Below are 26,110 nucleotides of genomic sequence, written 5' to 3'. Positions count from 1 at the left end.
GCCCCCCAAAAGCAAGCCCCCATAGGCTTTCATGCTGAGCACTCAAGTGACCCTGTGGCCGTGCTCACTTGGTGCAAGGGCACTGGAAGGGCCCCTAATGACAGCTCTCTGCACAGGCGCCAGTGACAAGGTGGGGCGAGAGGTGCCCGTTCCTTCAGCCGAAGGCGGAGGATGAGGAGGAGCATGCCGTTAATAATGGGAGCACAGTTTCACACTTGGCACTGGGCAGACAGCCAGCTCTTAACCACAGGGATTTTAACTCGTAACCTTGCAAGCTGTGGGTCTTTGCCTACCAGTCTGGAATATTTCTTTCCTGTCAAGGCATGAAATCTTCCACGGGTCAACCCGGTCCTGGCTCTTTATGCATTTGGAGAGGTTTACTCTCCAAACCTGCTCCCAGCTTTTGTGTTTGCAAATGGCCCTTCTTCTGGGGGAAGTCCTGGATGCTAACCCTGCAGCATTGCTTTGGGTCAGTGCTGCTGCTGGAGCTGATGCGGAACGCTTTGCTTGTAGAGAGTTGGCCTTTGTGCCTACAGGAAACAGGAGGAATGAGTGCCAGCCCTTGATAAGGATGAGTTGTACAAATATTGGGGGTTGATCAATTAATGGTTTTTCTTCTTTTGGTATATTTACAATGTACAAACTGCCATTGGTGCCATCTCAAGTCTTTATTTTTCTGCAGCAATGAGGATGCACTTGGATAACTTGTGGGACTGTTGGGAAGTCATTGTGCCGGTTTACTGGCTCATGCCCAGTTTGGCATAGGCTTTCCTAGCGCGGATGGAGTAATGGTCCCCAAAGTTGGGGCCCCTCCTGCCAGCCTTTGCAAAGCTGGCTTTTACTGATTTGATGCTCAAGTATGAAAGATGAGTTACTTCTGACTTCTCTTGCTACAGCACTTGTTCTTTCTGCTGTACCAGCTTGGAGCCAGATGTGTGCACCCTCTCTTTTTGCCTCCTGGTTTATTCTTCATCTAATCTTTGATTTCCTCTCATGGCCTTTTACTGAAATCAGCATGAATATCCCAGATCTACTCCTCTATCTCTTTATTAGTCCTACATTTCTGCTGCCACTTTCAGCTTTCCCTTGGTGTCCTCCTGTGTCCTCTCTTCTCTTACTGATTTCCTTCCTCGATTTTTCCTTTTTCAGTCAGCCCCTGGTTATTCCATGTGCCCTTCTGTAAGACATTTGAGAGCCTTCCCATGACTTCAGCACTCTCCAAGCTCTTGAATCTGTAGCTTGTTTGCTTGTTGTTTGTTTTTTTACAGAGAATAACTAATGTGAGTGGTTTTGCTCAGGTATCTTTCTCTAAGACAGTGTTTCACCACTGGCAATACCCTGGTTTGAGCATCGTTTCCTTTTCTTGCCCCTCATTGCTTCCTTCTAGACAACCCACACCGCTCAGCTGAATCGCTCCTCCCCTGCCACCAGCCCATGATTCCCCGGTGCTGCACCACTGATTTCCTCCCACTATCTCAGTTTGAAACATCTTGCCCTCACCATTAAGACTGTGAGATGGCCCATTTCCTTCTGTTTCCCCATCTCCACCTCTCCCACCCTCATCTCCCGCACCCTCCCAGTGCTTCCCGTGCCTCCCCTGCCCAGCTGGCTTTATCTCCTGCACTGGGCAAGCCCCAGTGCTTGAAGCAGCCCATGTTCACTGACCATGACCAACTTCTGCCTTCGCTTCTTGCCTCATGGCTTGTTTCTTCTCCCCAGCCCTTCCTGTGCTGCCAGATGTTGCCCATGAGCATTGCCCAGTGGTGCTCTGCCGTGCAGACACCAGAGAGTAGGGTGCTCCTCTGCTTTGCAGAGGCTCGTGCTCATTTGCAGTAGATTTAGGTATGGACATGGTCTACTTGCTTGCCATCAGCTTTGCTTCTTAGTGACAGCAACTCTTAGCTGGAATAAAATACATCAGGAGACCTTGAAAGATCATGAAAAGAAAACTTTGCCAGGGAATTAAAACTGCAGAGATGGAAGCATAAATTGAAGAGGAGAGAGGAAAAACTGGGCAGCACCTTCAGCTCGTGCATGGGGCCGCTGGCACAGCTCATCCTACGGCACTTGGCTCCTGCTGCAGCCTACCTACGCTCAGCCGGTTTCTGTTTTGACAAGCTGTCACCACGCGAGCGTACGATGAAGCAGCAATCACAAGCACATGCGCTCTGTACGCCTGCAGAACAAGGACATGATTTTTACTGTCCCATCACTTCTACGTTTTTAAACTCCCAGCACAGCCCAAGACTGGCAGCTCCTTCTGTGCGTCCGAGTTACGGGGTCTGCTCAGTGTCCTTCAATCACTGCAGCGTTCTACCTTTTTTTTTAATCCAGAAGACCCAGTTGGTTGCCAGCATCTAGGCTGACTGCTGAGTAACTTATGTATTATAAATGCACAAGAGAAAAATCCTGTTCTTAGACCTGGGTGAAATCTTTCCAGCAAATAGTGAACTTGCTAAAGAAAAGAATTTGAGAGACCAAAACTACTTGTGAAATTGGATTGAACACTGGATGAGGAAGGAGACGCTAGGAACTGGGTCTTTGAAAATGCTGATGTTTTAGTAGTGCCTTTTGTTAAACTTTACTTTTGAAATATCTTTTTTCTTAACCTAGATCTTTGTAATCTTTTTATTTTGTACCCCCCAAAAAAATAAAACTTGATGCAGTGAATTTTGACTGTATTAGAAAACAAACAAATTGTATTTCTGTTCTAGCTCCAAATCTTTGTATTGGCAACTGAAGCAAGAGCTTTGATTTGCCAGCAAAACCAAGGATGATATGGATGCCTGCGGGCTCACTGACGCGCTCACCCCTCCGTCTGCCCTGAAGGTCTCCACCTTCTCCATTCCTGGGCTCTGAGCACTGCAAGAGCCCACTGAGGTGGTATCTGTCCTTATCTTCCCAACAGCAATGCTCATACCCAAATTTGAACAGAAAATGAGTCCTCCTTTTTTCCTTTTTTTTTTTTTTTTTTGATCCTCTAACTGTTAAGATGCATTTCAGCTCTTTACGCTGACTCACTGGTCTGGCACGGAGCCAGTTTATTTATGTGACTCCCCCATCATTACCATACGTGCCTCAGAAAGCAGCTGTGCTTACAACACATTTTAAATAAACAGACAACTGAATTATGGACTTCAGAGACTGGTCCAAAGCTGCTCGGCTCTCCAGCGCCCTGGGCTAAGGCTCCGGCTGCCAGACTCGCGCTTTGGAAAGCCTCCTCCACCCCGCGCAGCCAAGGGCTGCCAAGGTCTCTGGCTGGTGAGGATCTAAGTCTAGTCCCAGATCCGTAACTAACCTTTAACTTGGCTAAAAATTTTCCCATTCCTCCCATCCTGCACCTACACCTCTGTGGATCCAGTGAGGAGGAGGACTTTCTTCTCATCAGCTTTGTTTTCCAGATTTTTGCATGTACAAAGACAGCAATAAGACAAGTTTGTACAGTTAAGGCAAGTCTCCGTGTGTCACTTCGTGACTCTTAAACACAGTTCTGCCATGCTGCAGCAGTAATACGTCAATTCTGGACAGAGCTCCCAGACGCTCATCAGAGGAAACTCCCTGGACTTTCACACCCTGGATGCTCTCTCACACTCATGTACAACTGCAAAGATCCAGGTTTATTACCTGTAAACGCTTACCCACACATAGTCCTGTTCAAAGGAACGGGTCACATTTCAAACCAAAAGGCATTTGTTGAGCTAGAACGTTTTAATGAAACCCCATAGCTGGATGGTCAGACCTGTCTGCCCGTTGATCTGTTGGGTCTGGGCAGAGGCCCTTTCCCAAGGAGAAACAGGGCTGATGGTGATTAATCCTCCAAACGTGAAACCTGTTTCACCCCAGAAAAGGCAACCGATCCTAGACAGAATATCTGACAGCAGCATGAGGAATCCTCTCTGCTCCGCTCCCAGCCCGTGCAGGGGTGACTGTGGGCTTCCCAGTGCCGCTCCCTGGCCCAGGAGGCTTCTTGGCTTCTCTCCCAGCTCTGGCGACCGGCTTTGACTCCTGGCAAAGACTCTTATCTGCCTCTCTTTGTCTGTCTGTAAAATGGGCATGAGGCATACTTCAGGAATGGCATTTGTTTTTGGCATCAGTCACCGTGCTTTAAAAGCCTGATGCGAAGGCTACATTGCGTTGGGGGTGGTGTTTAGTTTCTGCTAAGAAATGCTCTGGGACCCCGTCCCTCGCATCGACGCGCTCTGTGGCAAACAGGAACCTGCTGCCGGGCTCGGCTATTTATGCCGAAAAAAGGGCAAAAGGGTTTGTAAGGCGGATATCCTCCCCAGGCCTTCCCCCTTCAGCGCAGGCAGCAGCCGCCCGCATCTTGCGCCCAGCCAGAAGTGAGGGGAAATCTTACCCGCAGCCACGCGTGGCAGCCCCTGGAAGGCCGAGGCGCGGCTGCAACCTCCCACCAGAACTTGAAGACCTCTTTTTTAACTGTTCATCCATGTGTTTTAACTACCCCCAGCTACACAACCAGCCCCAAAGGCCGACAAGCCCTCGCTTCCCAGAGGCCCTCCGCGCCCCACGGGCGGCAGGACGCTCCGCACAAGCCGCTCTCGCAGCACCCCGGGGATGCTCCTCCGCGCCTCTCCGCGCCTCCCACCTGCTGGGGCGGGCGGAGGGGCGGGCTGCGGCGCGCCGGCTCCGCGCCCCCTCCGCGGCCGCGCCCCCTCCGCGGCCCCACCTCGGGGCGGAGCTGCGGCCGCAGCCGGAGCCGGAGCCGGAGCCGGGCGGGGGCCGGGGCTGCGCGGCGCCGCTGCTGCTGCCTGCCCGCTGCCTGCTCGCCCGCTGCCTGCTCGCTGCCTGCCCGCTGCCTGCCGGCCGGAGCGCGGCGGCCGGGCCCGCTGCGCCGCGCGGAGCTGCCGCGGGTGAGTGCGGGGCCGGGGGCGCGGGGCCGGGTGGGCGGCGGCAGCGCGGGGAGCGGGAGCGGGGCCGGCCCGGCCCGGCGGGGGCAGCGGCCGAGCGGGATGCTGCGGGCGCGGCGCCGGGGCTCCCCGCTCTCCTTCCCCCGGGCCGGTGTGCCCTCTCCCCGCGGGGCGCAGCCGGGGCCGCGGAGCGCTCCGCGGGTGCGGAGCGGGGTCCCCGCCGCGGCCAGGGCAGCGGCTGCAATCACGGCGCGGAGTTTCGGTAACTCCGGCCCCGTGCGGTCCTAGACCGGGCTGGCCAGAGTCACTTAAATAATGTAGTCCGCTTCCTTCCCCGGGTACCATCAGGCACCCGGGTACTCCCTCGGTGAATTTGGGTAACCTTCTCTTGGACGCATCTGAGGAGGAGGACGTAGTTACCCCCGAAGGCAGTTTTTACTCCATGGAACCATTGGCGTTAGTGTTCGAGTGCACGCTTGTCCCGTGGGTCATCGTGCAAAACCCAAGACGCTGAAGATGGGAATTTCTTGCGTTTGTTCGTGGATGGGTTTTGTTATTGCATTTAGAGATCATTTCCCTTTTGGCATGATTGGGGTGTGGAAGAAATAGACTGGAGGTAGCATAACTATAAGCAACCGTGATTCCTGAAATGGCATCAGGATTGCAAGTGCTGTCTTGTGTGAGATGAAGGTCTTTCTCAGAGAGAGTGAGAGAGTCTCCTTCAGATACTGGCAGACCAGGTGAACTTCAGCCTGAACTTCAGCCCCTTCTCCAGCTCCGGGGTCTGAGGTGTCTGTGGTGGTAGAGATACTTTCAGTTGACTCGGAGAAGCCAAGAAGTTCGTGTTTATATCTTTGTGTACTTATCGTGAAAAGATCTTGTCTGCACTGTGATAACTGCTCGAGGAGGAGGAGGATGCTTGAAGCTACAATGGAGCAGCAGAGAAAGTGGCTTCTCGCAAAGCGTCAAGGAAAGCAGAGGGCTCACGAACCTGGGGGGGGGGGGAGCCCCTCTCGGTTTAAGCCCTCCTGCGTTCCCTAACAAATGCTCAGGGAAGCTCAGGAGAAGCGGCTGCCTGGGCTGCCCTAGCTTCCACCTTGACCCAGCCTTCCTTGACCCGCTGTCCTGAGCCCTGCCATTGCTGTTAAGTGCTTTGCACAGATGGAAGGGCCAAGCGCTGCTATGGCAGAGAGCAGAAGGGTTTTTTCTGGCTGGAACTGAATTTAATCTGGTGGGGGATCATGTTCGTTGTGAAAGATGTAATGTATTAAATCCTGAATATAAAGAATACTTTTTCATTTATGTTTTTCCCTTCCTTGTTTAATCTCTACGGTATGGGTTGGACCAAAAACTGGATGATATTGAAAATACTCTTATTACATTATTTTTATGGGTTTTGCTTCATGTCCTGAGATCTCTCAGGTTAAAAAAGAAAAGTGCTTATTTTCCTTCTGACTGGAAAACATAAGTGACTATTTCATAAGAAAAATAAGGTTTAAAGTGTTGAACTTCAGATATCTGTGGAGGATGTGATGAAACACTGAGATACCGTGTCTTCTTTTTGCCATCAAGACCACGTGTCCAGGCTGCCCATTTCTAACAATATCTTGTTGTTGAGTCCGTTGTTGCAGGAAAAATGACTCTGTGTGAGTGTGCTGGTACCAATTGTACCGGCTCCTTGGTGCTTCTGCGTCGCTTCTGCAGCCACTTTGTTGGAACCTTATTTTCCCTTGGTTTAATAATTTATAAAATGCCTGTTGCCTCTAGGCACATTTCATCCAGTAAGAAGAAAAACATCAGCCAGTGTTTACTGGTTACGGAGCCTGAGGTTGACAAATAATGAAGCTTTTGTGGATGAGGGGATGTCTCATTTTTATCTTACAAAAACTCATGAAAATGCAGGGTTCGTGCTAAAAGTCTTCTGGGGATGTTACTCCTTTCTTATCCCCATCCTTAAAAAGGTCTCTTGCCCATTGGTGACAAAGTGGGTTTTAACTGTGACCTTCCTTAACCTGTTTTTGGGTCTGCTTCTCCTTTTTGCTTTTACCTATGTCCGACTCAAGTTTGGCAGCTCTCGGGTATTGAATGGTTGTGAATTAAGACAGCAAAATCGGGTCCTACATCTTCACAGGCTTCGTTTCTTTGGCGTGAAAGAGGTCAATCTCTTTTTGGGCAATAAATTGCCCTCTCAAATCCTCTGCCAGATATTTATGAACCACTATCATTAACTGCATTTTGAATCGCTCATTGAGCTGGAGGGGGAAAATTGGCCTGTAGTTCATCTTGTCTCCTTTGAAACTGCTAAATGATGATTCAGTGACCTCAGTGGGCAAATTATATCACCAGCTAATTGGCCTAAGAAGAAAAACTTGCCTGATATCCAACAAACTGGCTGCTGCTGTTCTTCACTCTGAAACCTTCTGCTGCCCCAGATGGTACCTCCAGTTTCAAATACTTATGGGGTTTTGTTGAGGCGCTGGAAAGGGGACACAGTAAACTCCTTCTTTTAGCCACACCTGTGCATAGTATCCACTCCATCTCCAGCAGGTTTGGAGGTATTGTCCCTTAAAGTGTAAAAATCTTAACATTTCAAGCTTGCCTTCCCCTGTGGATAGCCCTCTCCTCTTCCTCCTCAGAGGGTGAAACTGCTCACCGGGATGTAATGTTTTTGGAGGACTCGGCTCTGCCAGGGATCCCAGCAGAGCTGAATTTGGGAAGGAGGCAAAAGCATGACGCAGGGGCCCCGCTCATCACCTTGCCGTCCCCGTCCCTGCTTTGGCAAAGCCCTTTCCAGGAGCGATGTGCTTCTCCCCAGACGTGCCGGGCAGCTTCGTGGCCCGATGCTGGGAACACGGGTCAGCATTAGCCCCAGCATGGGCAACGAAACGTGCTGTACGGCTGGTCGGGGCCAGGGAGAGCGGGACGGTGTGCTCTGCCGGTGCTAACGGTCAGCCCGACCTCGCTGCTTGTTTGCTTGTTGAAAATAATTCAGGGCTGGCGGCTTCTCTGCAAGGAGGGCTGTAATTGCAGGCGAGTGCTGGTGTAGAAGCATCCAGGCACGGTGCGTTCAGCCCTCCTTGCTTAAAGAGCTGCAGGAGTGAGCTGGGATGTGTGAAAGGGGTCAGCTGTTGGCTTTTTGCAGGGCTGTTAGTGGAGTTACACCACCTCCTAGGATGGCCTTGCCAGCTGGCTCATCCTTTAGGGAAGTTTAGAGGCTTATCGCAATCTTACTAGAAATCTGTCGTCTTCTATTAGTCTACTTGTCTCTCCTCATCTCCTTTCCACGTGCTCCCTTGCTCATTCATCTCGGCAGTGCCATTCTGCCTGCGCTGCTGCCGGTCGACACCAGCTGTGCTGCTCACCAAAGTCTTGTTTAGGGCATGTTCATTTGTGGACTGTCACTTTTTGCTGTCCACGTGGTTTTTCTTTATATATATAAAAATAGATGATATTTTAAAATTTTTTTTGAAGGTGGCACTCCTGAAAGGAGAGCAGGGTCCGGGTGCTTTGCTGGCTGGGGTGGAGGTGCAGGGGAACTGTGGTATCCAGCAGAAATCAGGCTCCAGCTCTGAGTAGCCCAAAGCCCACTGCTGCGCCAGGTCCTGCTCGGTGGCGGGCTCAGCGTGCCTTGCTGCTGGCACCAGCGTAAGGGACTGGTAATCGTGGATGTGAACCACCAGCTGCCTGCCCTGTCCCCTTTGAAACCAGGGTAGTTCCCACTTTGGGGGGGTAGTGCTGCACTTTGCTTGCACAAAGAGCACAGATGAAGGGCAGTGGCAAAAACCGTCAAACTTTGGGAGGGAAAGGAGGTGAGGGGCGAACGCTGCACCCTGCGTTTCATGGGAAAGCGTTAATCAGTGAGAACTGATAATACTGGACTGAGGCTGAACTTGGTGGCACCCCTTGGCACCTCTGCTAGCTGGGGCAAGTGTTACTTTCGGAGTAACGCGTTTCTTCCTAACGGACCTTTTCCTTGCAAGTCTCACAGAAGCATGTTGATACTGGGGTTAACAGCCACGCAGGCACCAAGGAAAAAAAAGAATAGCTTGGGGAAGTCTGAGCCTTAATACCCATACAAAGCAAACAAATGGTATATCGTTTGACGTGGATTAGGTGAGCTGCGAGATCTCTGGCTCTAGAGGCCCGGGGAGGAAATGCAAAGCCTTTGACAAAGGCGGCTTGGCCGTCCCTGCTTCCAGAGACAGCATCTGCGTGCTGGTGCAGGTACCGGTGCTGCCAGGAGCCACGTACCTGCCTCTCCCCTCGACTTCCACAGGGATGCTCTTTCTCCTGCACAACATGTTGTTTGCTATCCTTGAACGTTGCTAGCTGGCAGGGAAAGAGATCGGTGTGGTTTTTTCCAGAATAGTCAGCTGATTTCATCCCATGGGAAGTGGTTGAAAAGCAGGAGACAGGTGGGTTGGCATTCCTGCTTAGTAGCCTTCCATAATTCCAGCAGGAGAAGGATAAACCGAGAAGTGCAGTTACTGGGTACTTTTCTATGTTTGCATTTGAAAGAGCTTGATAGGCTGTGATTAATGAGGCTAAATGGAAGCTTGATAAATGGTAAATTCAAATGAACCTCAAACAAAAATGGCTTTATAAGAAGGCTTTTGGTTGCGTGCAAAGTGCAGATTGTGGGCTTCGTCTGGTGCTGTTTGGTTGATGGCTGGCAGAGCGCGTTGCACGGGCTGTCCCCCGCCGAGGTGTGTCCCTGCGTGCCTGCTGCAGGAAGAGCTGCTGTGTGCAGGTCCTGCCCAAGCCGTGTCTGTGCAGACCCTCCTGAAAGGTTGTTTCTTTCCTAGTTTAGGTTAATATAATGTTTCCAGATTTGGACTATCCCATCTGCATCCTGGAGCCCCCCATGTCCCCATATCCAGGCTCTAATTAAGGATGCTCTAAAAGCAGCAGGCCAGCTACCGTGGCCTTGCAGATCAGAACCATTGGCCTAATCTATTTTTAAAGTGAATTAAACTAGAAAAAGGTACTGCCATTCTAGAATAAGAAGCCACCTGGGGAGTTAACCCAGAATAGTTGTTCTGCTTTGAATTTGCACCCTATCTCGCTTCAAAATAACTTTTCTTTCCATACATGCAAGCTCCATAAGCACAAAATACAGGGCATGACTTAAGCAAGATCACCCAACAGAGCTGGGAAAACATCTTATTTTTCCCGAGGTCTTCTCTGCATCGCCTCCTGGCAATCCACACACGCTCCTTAACTTCGGCATCCTTTTCGGTAATAAATCTGCCGTTTCTTGCTCGATCCCTTGCAGAGATCTGCACTCCTTTCCCACCCCCACCTCTGTGGTTTGCCGTAACACCCTGGCTGCCAGCTCCCCGCAGCCCCCTCTGCGCTCCCCCCCACCGCCTGTCCGGCGGCTGTGCTGGTCGCACGCAGTGGAACACACACCCCGAGTGCTCACCCCCCCGGAGGTCCACGGCAAGATTGCGCAGAGATCTTTTCTTAGGCTGGATGGGACCTTATCGCCTTTCTTGGTCAGTCAGTGTGACCGATAAGTAAGAGGCAGCATCAGGTGCCTTCTTCTGAGCTGGGGCTGATAACCTGAGCTGAGCATAGGTGGCAGGCGTAAATTATTTGCAGCGGCTGACCTAGGCACTGCTCTCGTGCTGCTCTCGTCTTGCGTTGGCTGGGAGGAGGAGTGGGGATATTTGCATGATGTTTTGAGTTGTGCTGAGACACTCTGCTGTTACACTGCTCCTTCGGATTTGTCAAGCTGAAGTTAAATGTATATAATTTTAACATCTCATGATTCTTTAGGGGCTGACTCATGTTTTTTTGGCCTGAATGAATCACAACTCTTGAACTCCATTGCTAAATTCATTATGCAACAATTACAGGGTTGGAAATGCCACCCTAAGTGCACACAAACAAGCAGGCAGCAATTTTCCCCTCCTCTTCTCTCACCCCATGTTGCCGAGAGACCTCCCTTGTGTGCGTTTGCTCGTTAGCTCTTGCCTCCGCTCGGTAGGTGAGGGGCTGCTCAGCTCCCTATGTCTTGATGCTTTGCCCTTGAGCTGGAAGGGGCTGGAGTTGCAGGTTGGGTACTTCTGGAAGAGGAGAGAGGGGACAGCCTAGGAGGGGAGGCTGGAGATGCACAGCTTCGCTCATCGGTGGCAGATGCCTTAATTTTGTCCCAACTGCTCCATGTGACGTTATGGTATAGTCATGGCACCTCTAATGATCCGTATGGGAAAACCCCGAGTACGAGGCATTGCTCTACAGTGGCTCCGTGTGGCAATATTGGGTGTTGGCAGCGTTTCACAGGCACAAATTCTGCTTGGTTACTTGCTGAGCAGCTCAAAGGTCAAACACCCATCAGAGGAGAGAGACCGAGGAAGACGTGAGCCCCATGCTGGCTGTGAAGCGTCTAGTAATACCCACCATCATTTTCTCTACTTCATGGTGCTAAGCTGGGATTTGGGGATTTGTGTGGGGCTTGGCTTTTTATTACTGAGGTCTTGAGCAAGAGTTCATCTGGTATGTGAAATTAAGAGGGGCTTTGTCCTGGGTGTGCTTTGCTTGCTGACTTGCTTAACCCACCAAAGCAGCTGGTGGGAGCTGTGCCGTAGATCTGTCAGCGGGATGCAGAAGGGCCATCTCCACCATCTGCAGGATCAGATCAGATTTCTGGCTTTAAGATGCCCCTGCTACCTGAATTTGACTTTCACTACCAGAACACTGATTTTTTTCTGCCATCCAAATAAAACTGCTTCTCCAAACAAATATTCAGTTGAGGTGCATACAGAATGGCAGGGTGGGTACCTCTGCCTGGGAAACCCTCCAGAAAGTCGCCCTTAAGAGCAGCCGTTCTTCCCAGCTGAGTTCTGGCCCTTAAATCTCTCTATCATTGGGAAGAGTCTCTCCTCTGAGCAGGCCTGGCTGTTTGCACATCCAGGCATGGCTGCACATTGAGGCAGCAGAGAAGGATGGCTAAACCTTGTGCTTGTGGGTGGATGAGGAGAGGGACCTCGGTTCTCCTTGGCCTGTGGCAGCAGAGCCCTAGTGCTTGTAATCCCAGAAATAGCGGAGGCCAAGTAAGAACGAGAGTGATGAGGAGGAGAGCAGGAGCAGCAATTCTGGTACCGTGTTCATAGTTGAGTTAATGCAAAGTATCCAAAATCATATTTTCAAACTAAGAAGTGGTAAATATTTGATGAACCTGAATGTCAGAGCAACTGCATTGTCAGAGCAGCAAGTCAAGTCAACGTACCATCTCTGACTGTGGCCAAGAGTAGATGCAGAAAACATAGAAAGTAGGGCACGTATGGTGACGTGCGGGTTGATAACAGCGCCTAAAAATAAGGTACTTTAGGAACCTAAAATCTGCCTCGCAAGCAAGGCAGTGGCAAGCTGCTCTGAGTGTCTGTTTCAAGACAAACTGGTGATGTTGGCACTGCAGAAAGCTGTGCTAACATTTTGCTAGTGTTTCGCTAGCAAAACATTTTGTCTCAATCTGATGGTTTGCATCTAAGATAAGGCAAGTTACTCTGGAGCTGTGCTTGGGCAGGGATGGAAGCGAGAGGCAGTGGTGGGGCGGCTGGCGGAGATGCTTTTCCTCAGCCAAGCCCCGCCGGCAGCAGCCTGCTTGCCGTGCACGGTTTCTGCTGATCTGCATTTTAAGGAGCCTTTGTCCTCTTGAAGTGTTATCGTTCAACTTCCTAGAAGATGCACTTAGAATATTCCTGCAGGCTTCAAGGGAAAACCATCTTGATTGCCCTGCAGTATCTGGTGGTGCTGATCTTTGCTGCCATTGTTGTGAATGGGCTGATACCGGTACCCTATAGCAACTATATGATGCTGCTTGTCGGCACGCTGCAGGGAAGCCTGACCCACGGTGCTGTAGGTCTCTTAGTGTCAGGTCAGCAGCCTCAGGACCCCCTTCTTGCATGCTGGTGGCTGACCTTGACCTGCAAAGGCTAGGTGGGCAAGAGGATGAATTTTTTTGGAGTGGAGGGGGCGGCACGTGTGGTTTAGCAGTGGAATAAGTAAGTCATTGCGGAGTTCGCCAAGGTACAAGGGCCATGCCTTAGATAAATCCAGATGTTCGAGCCCTATGGAGCAAAACATCCTCCACTGTAGCATGGATAATTCATTTTTCCCAAAGTCTCAGCTCTTTACTCTCCCAGCAGAGCCCGTGGGCACCCCGCTGGTCCCTGCACAGCAGGGGCAGGTGGGCAACACCATCCTGAGTACAGGCTCCCTGACTGATGCAGGGTGGGTCAGAGGGCACCTTTTTGTGTTATTTGGTTAAGATCTTTTGAGGATTATTGGAGTGGTTATAGATATGCTCAGCAGTGTCCATAAGCGTTAGAGTTGAAAGCATTTTGTTAGCAATAATTAAATACAACTGCTATTTAAAAAGGATGAATCAGATTGTTGGGAAGAGCATCCTGTCTTAAATCTCCCACAAAATCAATATTCCTCTTGTCAGGTGTGTAGCAGACACTTTCAAATCCTGCCAGTCATATCCAAGCCCACCACAAAGCACCACATCATCCTGACAGCAGCGCTTCTTACCAGTCTCCCGAAACTTCTCTTGGTGCTGTGGCAAGCTGTTTGGCTCTGGCACCTGGGTGCTCAGAGTCGGGTGGTGGTTGTGCCAGCTGATGGCATCTGTCCCATGGCCGGGGGAAAATGCCTGGTGCTCACGGGCTCCGTGGTGTTTGCTCCTGTGGTCTTGCAGTCTGGGGACCTCTCCTACCTCCTGCACAAGCTAGTGCTTCCCGCTGGACCTGAGCGTGGGTCACGCTGTGCTATGGTCTAGATGTCCAGCTTGGAAGTAGTTATTATCTCTCAATGTCAATGTTGGTATAGCGAACTCCAGTATGGATGTGCTGGGACAAGACTTCTCTTGCATACCAGCATCATCTCGCAGCGTGAACCCAACATGCGTTGTCCCTTCCTCCCATCTGATTGTTGTCGTGGTTGCTTTGTTGGCTGCTGGCATTGTCACCGCGGTGCCATACATCTGGCAGAATCACACCTTTGCCTTGGAAAGAGATGAGCAAGGCAGGACTCTCTTCTGGTGGCAAAGAAACTAGAAAAAATTTAAAAATAGAGGAACGTAGTCCCATCGGATGGTAACTCCCTGGGGGGATGCTGTGTCCCCGGCCTGCTGCAGAAGGGCACAGCCACAGGGCTGCGTAGCTGCACGGGGGCAGGCGGGATGCCCGCTCTCGCTGTCACGTCTGTGCCATGCGCTCCGGTGACAGCGAGAGCGGGTATCCCCTGGGAAAGGCACGTGCCTGTCGATAGCCGAGAGCCTGCAAAAGCCCTGCTGCTGAAACATCCCGCGTTGGCACGGCTTGCAGTGCCTAGGAGCTGTAAATGGAAAATCCAGGCGCTTATCTAGCTTGTTGCTGTGCCAGGATAGGGCTGTTCCCGGGATTTTTTTTTTCCCCATGGGCCAAAATGTGTGTAAGTGGCTTTAAACAATGGAAGGATTTCTGTTAAAAAGACTGGGGTGCGGGCGAATAGGGCTTTAATTTGTATCTTAAGGGAAGGGTGTAGGCTCTTGCAACGGTGTTTTTGAGATTCGGTTGGAAATTAGCTTTGTTTTTTTCCCATGTCTTTCTTTAAAACCTGTTTTGGGGAAAAATTTGTTGTCGTTTTTCAAATTACATATCTCTAAATGTGTAGTTTAAAATGTCAGGAAGGGGGATGCAGTTTTGGAAGACTCCACGTATCTGTCTGTTGCAGGGCTGATAAAAACCAGAAGCTTTAACCAGAAAAACAAATAAAAGGAGGTAATATCACTGTCACAGATGGGTCGGGCTGCTTTCCCTGCAGGTGTCTGCATTGCAACCCACACTCACATATAATGTGCTGTGGAAAAAATAAATGGAGAGCTGAATCGGAGACTTATGCCCTCAATTAATTTTTGTTCCACATAATCGGAGCTGCTGCATGCCTTTCCTTCAATATTTAACTGCCTGGCTCAGAAGATGGGGCTGCTCTCATGTGAGGGAAGTTGGGATTCGGTTTATGTTTGCACAGAAATCCCGTTCTGATCTTTCTTTCTTTGCCTAAGGGCAGGGATCCTGCTGCTCCTCTGATGCTAGAGATAAATTTTGTTAGCAGATACTTTTCTTTGGGAGAGCGAAGGGGAGAGGGGAGTGGTATGTAATGAATTCTTGAAGGAATACAATTTCCTTGTCTTCAAGCATCGTCTTCTCGAGTCCTGTGTCCTGCCTGGAGCCTGTGTCTGCCCTGTCTCAGGTGCAGCCTGGGAGCAGAGGAGAGAGCTTTGCTCCTGGTTTGATGTACACAGTCCTTGTCCGTGGGGGGTTGACCTTGGCTGGACACCAGGGTCCTGCCAACCGCGCTGTCACTCCCCTCCTCAGCCGGACAGGGGAGAGAAAATATAACGAAAAGCTCGTGGGTCGAGATAAGGACAGGGAGAGATCATTCACCAATTACCATCATGGGCAAAACACTCGACTTGGTGGAAAAAATTAATTTAATTTATTACCAATCAAATCAGAGTAGGATAATGAGAAATAGAACCGAATCTTACAAACACCTTCCCCCATCCCTCCCTTCTTCCCAGGTTTAACTTTACTCCCGGTTTCTCTCCCTCCTCCCCTCCCAAGCGGCACAGCGGGTCGGGGAATGGGGGTTGCGGTCAGTTCATGGCACGTTCTCTCTGCCGCTCCTTCCTCCGCAGGGGGAGGACTCCTCACACTCTTCCCTGCTCCGGCGTGGGGTCCCTCCCACGGGAGACCGTCCTCCACAAACTTCTCCAACGTGAGCCCTTCCCACGGGCTGCTGTTCTTCACAAACTGCTCCAGCGTGGGTCCCTTCTGTGGGTTGCAGTCCTTCAGGAACAGACTGCTCCAGCGTGGGGGGTCACAAGCCCTGCCAGCAAACCTGCTCCAGCGTGGGCTCCTCTCCCCATGGGTCCTACCAGGAGCCTGCTCCAGCGGGGGCTTCCCATGGGGTCACAGCCTCCTTCAGGCATCCACCTGCTCTGGCGTGGGGTCCTCCGTGGGCTGCAGTGGCTATCTGCTCCACCGTGGACCCCCGTGGGCTGCAGGGACAGCCTGCCTCACCATGGTCTGCACCAGGGGCTGCAGGGGAACCTCTGCTCCGGTGCCTGGAGCACCTCCTCCTCCTTCTTCACTGACCTTGGTGTCTGCAGAGTTGTTCCTCTCGCATGTTCTCACTCCTCTCTCTGGCTGCAGTTGTGCAATATTTTCCCCCCTTTCTTAAATACGTTATCCCAGAGGTGCTACCACTGTTGCTGATGGACTCGCCCTTGGCCAGCGGCGGGTCCGTCTTGGAGCCAGCTGGCACTGGCTCTATCGGACATGGGGGAAGCTTCTAGCAGCTTCTCACAGAAGCCACCCTGTAGCCCCCCTGCTACCAAAACCTTGCCACGCAAACCCAATACACTATCTAAGGAAAAAAATGAATCAGAACAATGAGTGCGTGCTCTCTGCAGATTTACAGCTGTTGAATAGTTTTCTCTATTGCACTAGGTTAAAAGGGGACAGCTTGTTTTGGTGTGCAGTTTGAAATTGAGGCCCGAACTTAGTTTCTGATTTTTAACTCAATTCAAAATCACAGTTAGATTTTCAAGTTCAAACTAACTGAAATATCCCTCTCCCTTCTCTGTGTGGCAAGCCGATGGCCAAGAGCCCAAGGTGTTTTTTTTTTTTTTTAACCGATTCACTGATTGACCTGAAAGCAGGAGGCAAACCCAAGGTTTCCCCCTCGGAAAGGAAAAGGGGGCTGAGCAGTTTCTGCAGCTCCAAGGCACCCTCGCAGGTGCACCCAGTGCCTGGTCCGGAGCTACGCCTCGCCCCAGGGGCTGGGAGAGCCTGCTCTGCCCGTCAGGCGGAGGGAGGCCAGCAAGAGCGGAGCTCGGCTGCCTCGCCGCGGGAGCCTGGGTGGTAAGTAGGATGATAGGGAATAAAAATGGAGAGGGGATGAAAAACCCCAAACTTGTAGTTAACATAAAAACTATCCGCATAAAAGTTCTGGATTTGAAAATCTACCCAGGCAAGGACAGTTTAATGCAGAAAAGTGGCAGCCCTGTGAGAGCTGTGTGGAGCAGATGTAGAAAAGAGCATTTGCTCTATGGAGCTTCTAGATTAAGGTTTTCTAAAACGCCTCCAAGTCCTGCTGCCTTGCACTGGGAATTGGGCTTAAGGAGCAGCTTTGCACAAGACCCACGTGGAGGGAAGCAGGTGCTGAGTTGGTCTAGCTCTGATGCTCTGGCTTGCTCCTAAATCATGCCTGTAAGCCGTGCTTGGGCTTGTGTCCTACTATAGCAAAGCCCTCCATGGCTGCGGCCATGTCCACTGAACCCAAAGACCCAGCTCCCCAGCTATTGCTAGGAGCTTATTGGGGCTGGTAATTGGGGCTGGCATGGACACGTCTGGGGACCATCACCAGATTTGTTTTGCTCGTCACTGGGGTGCCACTGGAAAGAGCAGCACGTTTCCAAGCACGCTGATGCGGGGGAGGACTGCTTGGCACAGAAGGTCTTTTTTTAAGGAAGCCCACGTTGAAATATTGATAGGAAAAAGAATGTATATTGTGCTGTGTTGAGTGTTTACAGGAAATATATAGTGAAAATACTGAGGGGCTTTCCTCAAACAACTGCCAATATTGTTAGGAGTGGAACAGTTGGGAGGAGAAAAGAATGAGGCACTTAAAATTTTCTATTACCAGCATTGGCTCCAAAGAGATTTTTTTGACTTGCTGTTTTGCTTTTTTCCTCTTGCTCATATTTCATTCCCCCTCATTGAAGAGGGAGAGATTATTTGGAACTAGAGATAAAGTGTCCAAACCAAAATGTTTTTAATTCTCTGGGGAAGAATTTAGCTTTAAATTTGAGCTTTCCATTAAGCTAGAAAAATAACCTTTGTTGATGCACCTTCAGCACCAAACTTACCTTTGCATCAAGCAGTGATGAAGCTTCCTTTGCTGCAGATGGGTAAAACAGTATCTTCACTTTAAGAAGGTAATTGGGGCACAGATTAAGTTACTTACTTTGCATACAAGAAACCTGTGGCAAAGCCAAGAATCTCTCCCGAAACTCCCAATTTCTGATGAGATCTCTCACCCAGAAGACCTGCTCTTCCTCACCAGCACTCCAGGGCAGACTGTAGGAGTTGTGTTCCCTAAGGGGTCTTGGATTATATATATATATTTTTTTTTTTTAAAGTGATGTTTCCTGCCGCTTTCTCCTTCGTTCCTTCAGGAGGAACCGTTCATTTGGTAGTGCTGAGCATCTGCTGCTTAAAATGCTGCAGAAGCCCTGAGTGAGGAAAGGAGCTGTTTGCTTCTAAGATACCAGTGAAATTAAATCATGCAGCAACAATTTTCATAATTTTCACTCCTCCGTGTGGTTAACCTGCGGGTGCTGTGGGGCTCGCAGCACGGTGCAGGGAGAATCACATGGTGCGTGCAAAAAGAATTTGCTACCAGAAGCGATAGCTAGAGCTGTTAGAGTAGCACCGAGGGATGAGTAGGGTTTCAGCAGCACCTCATGGCTGGAGCACAGGACTAGAAATAATAATCCGGAGGTGGTGGTGTAGCTCTTGCTGTGAGTTTGCTGCCTGAAGTCAGGCAAGTGACCTTGTTCTGTATTTATCTGTTCATCACTGGATGCTCTTGACCTCTGGAGAAGGGTTTGCTGCATATTGTGTTGGAAGTACTGGCTTAGGTGTATGTCAAGCTGTAGTTTAATGTGCTGCCTTGGGCTGCGTTCGGGGGGTGTGTGTTACCAGCGGCAGGCTTCTGACTTCAGCTTCGCTATCAGCCCTGACATCCCGGAGGAGACGCTGGTCAGTGCCCGCCTGCATGGCAGTCATTGCACAGAGATCCAGCCCAGGGAGATGGTACAACCTGTCTGGCAGGGTGTGATACTGGAGAAATAAAAATTTCAGTTTCAGGAAAGAAAGGAAACCCTTCAGGAGGCTGGAAATGCTGCATTTTGAATTGCTTACCACTGCAGCCTTTCACCGTGGGTGTTCCCTCCTCCTCCTCCCCTGGGCTTTGTAGGAAATGTGACTGTCCTGTAGCACTGCAGAAAACAAGTGTTTTGGGGCTGTGATTCCCCGGAGGGGCAGGCGTGTCTCGTGATTTGAACTCCCCTTCCCGGTTTGCCGTATGGTTGCTGTTGGTATCTGACCCTCTGTGTCTTCATTTGGAAGACCTAGTGGCTGAGTCCCCTGTATAGGTGTGTAAGGCTATAACGGTAGGGCTTGATGCAGTGTCCTTGTTGACGATGCTCTAATGAAATTCGAAATTTTGGAAATATTTTTCCAAAAGGCAGGAGGTGAGAGAAGCAGTTATAATAAGGAAAGAAGCCCTGGTTCTAAGCTATGGTCCTCTTAGCACAAAAGATCCTCTGGTCTTGATGCACCCTGTACTAATTACAAAAAAAACCAAACCCACAACCCTACAAACGCCAGGAGCTCTTGATCCAGAACAGGGCTCACTGTTCCCATCAGCAGGCCAGAAGAGGGGTTTGCTTTCCCATCTTCCTAAAGGAATTGCAGATTGCTGCAGGGAGCAGCTTGTGTGATGGTGGTGGGGTGGGGAGCGCCTTGGCAGAGCTGGCACGGTTACGTGCTCAGCAGTGACACGATTTAGGAAATGACTTGGAGCGTGTTCCTCTGGAGAGGGCGGGAGGGGGACGCTGCTGCCCTTCTCACCCCCGGTCTCAGCTGCGGGGAGGGAGGGAATGGACCTCGGCTCTTTGGTCAGCCCCGTGGCACATTCCCACTTTGGGCAGCCCCCCCGTGTCCCCTGCTTTGTTCTCCCTTGGGGACAGCTGGACTCCTGTGCCTGCCTTTCCCTGCTGCTCCTGCTTGTCCCTCAATCTGTCACCTCCTTCCCTCTGTGGCTTTCTGGCTGTCTGTGGATGGTGTTACGGCTGCTGGGCTGCCAGTGAGCTCTTCCCCTCATCAGGGAGCAAGTGATGAAGAGCTGCTCTGCTGCTTCCTCCAGACCTTGGGGAGATCCTGGCCAACAGCAGAAACAGCAATACAGAACATGCGTCTGTGGCCACTTTGTGTCACCAAGCAGTGACAATCCTGAAGGTGATGCCTGAAAGAGAAGCCTGTGAATTCCTCATTGGTGCTCGTTGCCTAAGGATGGGTTCTGCAGAAGGGCCGAGATGGGCTGGTCATCTAGCATTTCATGGGGCAGGAGTAGCACAGATTGGCCTTGGCCCTCGTAGGAAGCGGAAGGGGTAAATTTGGCAATGCCTCACCTTGCCATGGTGCAGGAGTTGACTCTTAATGAAATAAATAAATCAGGCAGCCACCTCCTCTGCAGGTTGCTTATGCTCTCAGATCCGTGCTATAGGCTTTTGTGCTTGGTTTCCAGTTCCAGCTGAGAGAAGATTAGCTTGGGGTGGGGAGGAGACGGCTATTTCTGTCGCGCTTCATGCCACTGACTTGACTTTATGCTGCAAATGCAGACGCTTCACCTAATCAGCTGGGCCCCATCCTGCAGGTGCCTCCCCACAAGCAATCCAGTGAATGGGAATGATCTCCTTGACTTCAGAAGTGGCTGCTCACGTAGCTGGGTCTTGAACTTTACCTTTGCTTGAAAGATGCACGGCTTAGAAGAATTCTCTAGTTGCTGAACTATTTCATTTCAAGGTGTCCCATTCAAGGGTTGCTCATGGTTTGTGTTTATTTTTTTTAAGTGGAATAAAACCGAAGTCAATTGACACTTAAGTGAAGGACTCTTGTGTTTGTGTTCTGCTTCAGTGTCATGCTGTGCTTTAAATAGTGCCTTGGGGAGATGTGCCGGAGGATTTGCAGGTCTAAGCTCCTGCTTCATCGTCCGGTGGGGAGAAGAGGAGGCTCTCCAGCACCACTCGGCAACGTGGCTGTTTTAATGGATCCAGCTCCAACCCCAGCAATGTTATGGCAAAGCGTCTGCAAGTTGAATGCTTTGCAGGAAGGTCAAGGGGGGCAGCTCTGAGTGTGCGCTGGAACAGGAAAATAAGCGCACTCGGTTTTCTCCTTTGCGGGATGCAAGTGTGTCCTGGTTTCAGCTGAGATAGAGTTAATTTTCTTTATAGTGGCTGGTATGGGGCTATGTTTTGGATTTGTGCTGAAAACAGTGTTGATAATACAGAGATGTTTCAGTTGTTGCTGCACTGGTCAAGGACTTTTCAGCTTCCCCTGCTCTGCCAGGTGCACAAGAAGCTGGGAGGGGACACAGCCAGGACAGTTGATCCAAACCGACCAAAGGGCTATTCCAGACCATATGGTGTCATGCTCAGTACACAAAGCTGGGGAAGAAGAAGGAAGGGGGGGACATTTGGAGTGATGGCGTTTGTCTTCCCAAGTAACCATTACACGTGATGGAGCCCTGCTTTCCTGGAGATGGCTGAACACCTGCCTGCCCATGGGAAGGAGTGAAGGAATTCCTTAATACACTCTGGTTAATCTGTTATTATCTCAAACCCTTCGGGCCCCACGTTGGGCGCCAAAAAGGACTGTCGTGGTTTAGCCCCAGCCGGCAGCTAAGCACCACGCAGCCGCTCGCTCACTCCCCCCTGGTGGGATGGGGAGAGAATCGGAAGAGCAAAAGTAAGAAAACTCGAGGGTTGAGATGAAGACAGTTTAATAGGTAAAGCAAAAGCTGCGCACGCAAGCAAAGCAAAGCAAGGAATTAATTCACTACTTCCCACTACCTCTCAACGTGAGATGGGAAGAAGTGTGTGTATAGAGGACAAAGGACCCCTCCAGGCAGGGTTGGTGGTACAGGGTAGGCAGCTCGTTGCAACCACTGACTCGGTAAATTCTCACATCACAGAATCACCGTCTCTTCTTGTATTGCAAGTAACCAGTGCCCTGAAAGTCCTTTCGAGCTTAGTGAGACGAATCTTGTACTAAGGTGAGACAAAATGTACAGGAAATGCTAACTTTTTTAAAAAACGATTGCGTTAGCCAACACTTGCATGCCCTTTGTAGGGACAGATCTTTGACACGGTTGGAGCGGGTCTTTCTCTGTGGCAGTGCCGAGAGAACGGTGGTGGCACAAATGCAATACAGTAGCGAGCGTCTCGCCTTCCCTTTGGCCCCTGAAAGAGTCGCCCGTTGTCCCCGCAGGGCTGGGGGCCGCGAGCGTCTGGCAGGATGCTCTCGGCATGGCGGCAGGCAGATCTGCTGAGCTCATGGAAACTCAGCTCGGTCAGACACGAGGAATGGCACTTTTTTTTTCCCCTCCTCTCCTTTAAATAAAACAGAAACCAAAATGCGATGCCTTGCAAACCACAGACACCCACACAGGCGGCTTCTGTGTCACTTTGCAGGTAAACAAATGCTGGGGCCTGCAACTGTGCTATAGTTAGACTGACGAGTTTGTGCAATGAGGAGTCAATGTGCCATTTTTTTGGTACAGGGAAGAAACTAGGTCATCGGAAAACAGGCAGCCAGAGTGATGGAGCCAAAGTCTGTCTTCTGAGGCTCTGGGGTCCATGGAGGGTGCTAGGGGACTTGTACCTAAGTCTGGGAGAAGTTGAGCTGTGTCCCCTTCAGGAAGGCTTCTCAGGGTGACCTCTCTGCTCCTTTAGAGATTCATTTGCTGGTTGGTTTGAGGAGATGCTGGTGTCTGGTGCATCCAGAAGATGTCTCTTGGTGTTGACCTCCCCTCTCCGTTTCATTTCCCTCTGTAGGCCACTCGAATCTCCCTTTTGTTCTGTTGTGGGAGCAGAGGAGCTGCTGAAGGACAAGGTGCATGCAGGAAAGCTGAAACACGGGCAAGCAGAGCAAGCCACGCTTCTCCTCTCCTTATAAATCAATGTTCTTTCCAAGGTGCAGTCCTAATACCACCAAAAAAGCTTCCAGCTTTTTTTTGATAAAGAGGGAAACACTGAAATAAGGTTTCTTTGCTTTAATAAACCTGCAGAATTAGGTCCTTGTTTCTACTTCAGGTGTGTTTTGGAAAATATTTGTTCATCTTTCAGCGAACAATGGCAGAAGTGGCCTGGAAAAGGAGCAGGGTGGGAGTGCCGCGTGTGGTATGTTGAGAGGCATTTCCTGCCCTTATCTCCCCTCCTTCGAGGTATTGTAAACGGGCTTCAGATCTGCAGCCTGTGTTACTGGAGCGGAGATCGCCAAAAAAGATACCTTCCCAGGAATGCCTGCAAGGGGCAGGAGCCGAGTTCACGAGAGGTGGTGAAGAGCTTTCCAGCCAAGTGCCTGTGCTTGGAAAATGCATCTGCCCCAAAATAAAAGCTTTTTGGGAAGTGGGCTGCATCTATGCCGCTCTTGTGGGCAGGGTTTCTGGGGGCCGCGGCGAGTCCCAGCTCGTGGGGGCTGCAGGCGGGGCTCAGGGAGAGCTGTGCGGGGCTCTCGTGCCATGCAGAGCCGTGGCATGCTTCCCTTGCTTACCAGTGGCATGCTAAAGTCATGAGCTGATATTCTCTGTCTCAGGCAAGTGTTTGAATTTCTAGGTAGTATCTCTCTTATGAAGAACTTTGCAAGGATTTGGATTTGTCCCTATGTGGAACTAGAGCATTTTTTTGCAATCTTAAGTTCTTACGGGATGGAACAGGGTTTTTTTGTTCAGATCTATCCTGAAACCCTCAAAATAAGGTTTGCAGGTGCTGCCGAAGCTGCCCTTGGCCTTCTGTTGGCCGTTCACTGGGTAAAGCGACTGCCTGGGACCCGCCTGTGTGCTCTGGCTGAGTGAGTTTGTTTTCAGTTCTCAAACCAATTATCTCACGGAGGAAATGGCGTGCCTCGCTGTCAGTCTGCCGAGATATTTATAGGTAAGGTCAAACCCCTGTGGAAGGTCTGTAGCAGTGTTTGGAAGGAGTGGATGTCTCAGCCTTGCGAAATTCACTGGGACGTGGTGGATGTGCTGCGTGGCATGGACGTTTCCCTGCAGCTCCTCAGGGTAATGCCTCCCCGACTGGGCTGCTTTGCCCTCTGAAGAGGGATGAACGGTGTCTTTTCCTGGCTTGGCTGGATGGGGTAAGGTTTGGTATCCTCACCACAGCTCTCACCTGGGTCTAGCTACCTCTCTTCTGCTGCTATTTTTCCCATAGATGCTTTGCATCCATTGCTTACAAGACTGTCGCTTCCTCTCTTTTGGAGCAGGATTGTCGAGCAATGAATGGCTTGGTTGGGTTGGGGCTTTCTCAGGTGCTTGTGAATACTTAAGCTCTCCACAGTCTCTCTTCCCCATCAACTTTTTTTTTTTTTCTTCTCCAAGCTGGCTAAACCGTAGGAGCTCTCCTCTCATACATGGTTATTTGCAGCTGACCTCGATTTGGCATGCTTACCTTGCTGTTCGATGTGCTTTGCACGGGTCTATTTGGAAAGGACTCATTCAATTTGCTCGTGACATTGGCTTTATTTCAAATGCACCTTTCCCTGTTGCTCCTTAAATCTGGGACGTGTTTCCTCCTCCTGTGCAGCAGAGGATTGGGCGGCCGCCCGTGGGTTCCCCGGGTGATCGCTCTGCGGGTAGCACTGCTCAGAGGTCTCTGATGTCGTGGTTACACCGAGGGTCTGGGGCTGTGATTTCACTGCTCTCGTTGCTGTGCTTGTGGAGCCTGTACAGCAAAACCAGAACAAGCTAGTGTGTGGTGAAGAAAAAACCTGAAGGAAGAGAGAAATGAACGCAAACCCCCATGTTTTTAAGTAGCTGAGGTGGTTTAAGTGTTAGTAATACCTCCCTGGGAGCCACGTCCTATCCGTCCGCTCTCGACTAGGGCTAGGGTGAGAAGGGGCCGATGGATGAAGTAGCAGAGCGCAGATGATGCTCCTGGTGGGTAGAGCTCCTCTGGAAAAACCTGCCTGGCCTCAGGGTGCCGGACGGGTAGCCCCACACATCTCCAGCCTCTGGCTTCTGGGTTTTTTGTGCTGGATGGCCTCGTCTGGTGTCTGTGGCTGCCCCGGGCTCTGCCATGGCAGTCTTGGTCCCCTCTGCCCTGTGTTTTGCTGCTCAGACCGAAATGCTTCAGGGAGGTGGCTGCTGGTGTGCATCAGCGCAGCGCAGTCTGGGCTGTGGTGTTGGGGACAGCTGTATTGAGGGGTGATGGTCACGCTGGAAGGGGCCAGCTGGAGGGAAGGATGTGTCTCAGTACTTGAATCTCTCCTGAGTTGTCTGGGGAATAATATCAAATACTATGGAAGATCTTTGCTCATTAAGACTTTCTTCTGCTCATAAGAGAGAGCTGCCTTGAACTGTAGATGTGAATGAATCGCACACTAAAACCACTGCTTAATCAAGAGGGTTTTGCTTGGGTGTTTGGAGTGGGTGAAACGTGGAATCACAAAGGCCAGTGAGAACAACCAAGCAATTCAAGCACAATTAAGTGAGCTGCCTTTTGAGATGGTAGGTGTTGCCTGTCGCGTTTTCCAACAGGCTGGTCTTAGTTGCTTGTCTGCCACGGGATGATGAGACTTGATCCCTCACACTTTCCTCCTCATTTCAGGTTTCCACCATATTCTCATCAGACACTGCGATGGGCCCTTCCCAGCTTGGCCTTAAGATGCTGGTATAGCAGCAGGTGGCTGCGATCCAGAGGACCTGCGGTGGGACATCGGTCCCCGCTGGGACATCCTTCACCCCCCCTCTCTCAGCAGAAGCGATGGATGCCCACGTGGACCTCCTGACAGAGCTGCAGCTGCTGGATAAGGTGCCCACGCTGGAGAGGCTGCGGGCAGCCCAGAAGCGGAGGGCTCAGCAGCTGAAGAAATGGGCGCAGTATGAGAAGGAGATGCAGCACAAGAAGCGGAAGCACGAAAAGAAGAGAAACGCTGTTAACCGAAAGAAGGTGTCTTTTGAAGCCAGCGTTGCTCTGCTGGAGGCTTCTCTGAGGAACGACTTGGAGGAAGGTACAGCACTTGTGTCTGGCAATTTCTTTGTCTGGCTACGTGCGAGGTCCATGTAGTGCTGTGGTGTGCGGAGGCAGCTGTGTTGAGATCTGTGGACTGGACTACCCTTGATGTGGTGTTGGTCTCTAGAGTGTTGCCATCTCTGATATAGCTATGGGGTTCTCGGATCACTGTGTGATCAATGTCACCAGCGTTAACCTAGATTGACACCAGGCGTGGGCGCATGAATGCCAGGATAGGGCAGGAGTTATGACTGAGATTTGGGGAAAGGGGGGCAGCTTTCATCTCTTTCCTTTTCACACCTTCTACTTACGGAAGGTGTGAAACCCTTCTTTGCCTTCTGGGTGTGGCCCTTTTAGTGGTTTTATAGAAGTCTGTCGCAGGGATTTA

At 50.8% G+C, this 26,110-nt stretch overlaps 1 protein-coding gene across 1 annotated transcript in view; it reads left to right on the top strand.

Annotated features, from left to right (window-relative positions):
- Positions 1–4,732: 4,732 nt before the first annotated feature.
- PPP1R16B (protein phosphatase 1 regulatory subunit 16B) overlaps positions 4,733–26,110 on the top strand; it is a 67,041-nt gene continuing 45,663 nt past the window's right edge. The window contains exons 1-2 of the mRNA XM_072879447.1: positions 4,733–4,871; positions 25,318–25,720. Coding sequence (XP_072735548.1) covers positions 25,474–25,720 — 247 coding nt within the window. The 5' untranslated portion in view covers positions 4,733–4,871; positions 25,318–25,473. The remainder of the gene's footprint in view (positions 4,872–25,317; positions 25,721–26,110) is intronic.

The sequence above is a fragment of the Ciconia boyciana genome, chromosome 14 (genome assembly GCF_034638445.1).
Source record: "Ciconia boyciana chromosome 14, ASM3463844v1, whole genome shotgun sequence".
Lineage (NCBI taxonomy): Eukaryota > Metazoa > Chordata > Aves > Ciconiiformes > Ciconiidae > Ciconia > Ciconia boyciana.
The sequence above is the reverse complement of the archived record's forward strand: the minus strand, read 5'-3'. Positions and strand labels throughout refer to the sequence as shown.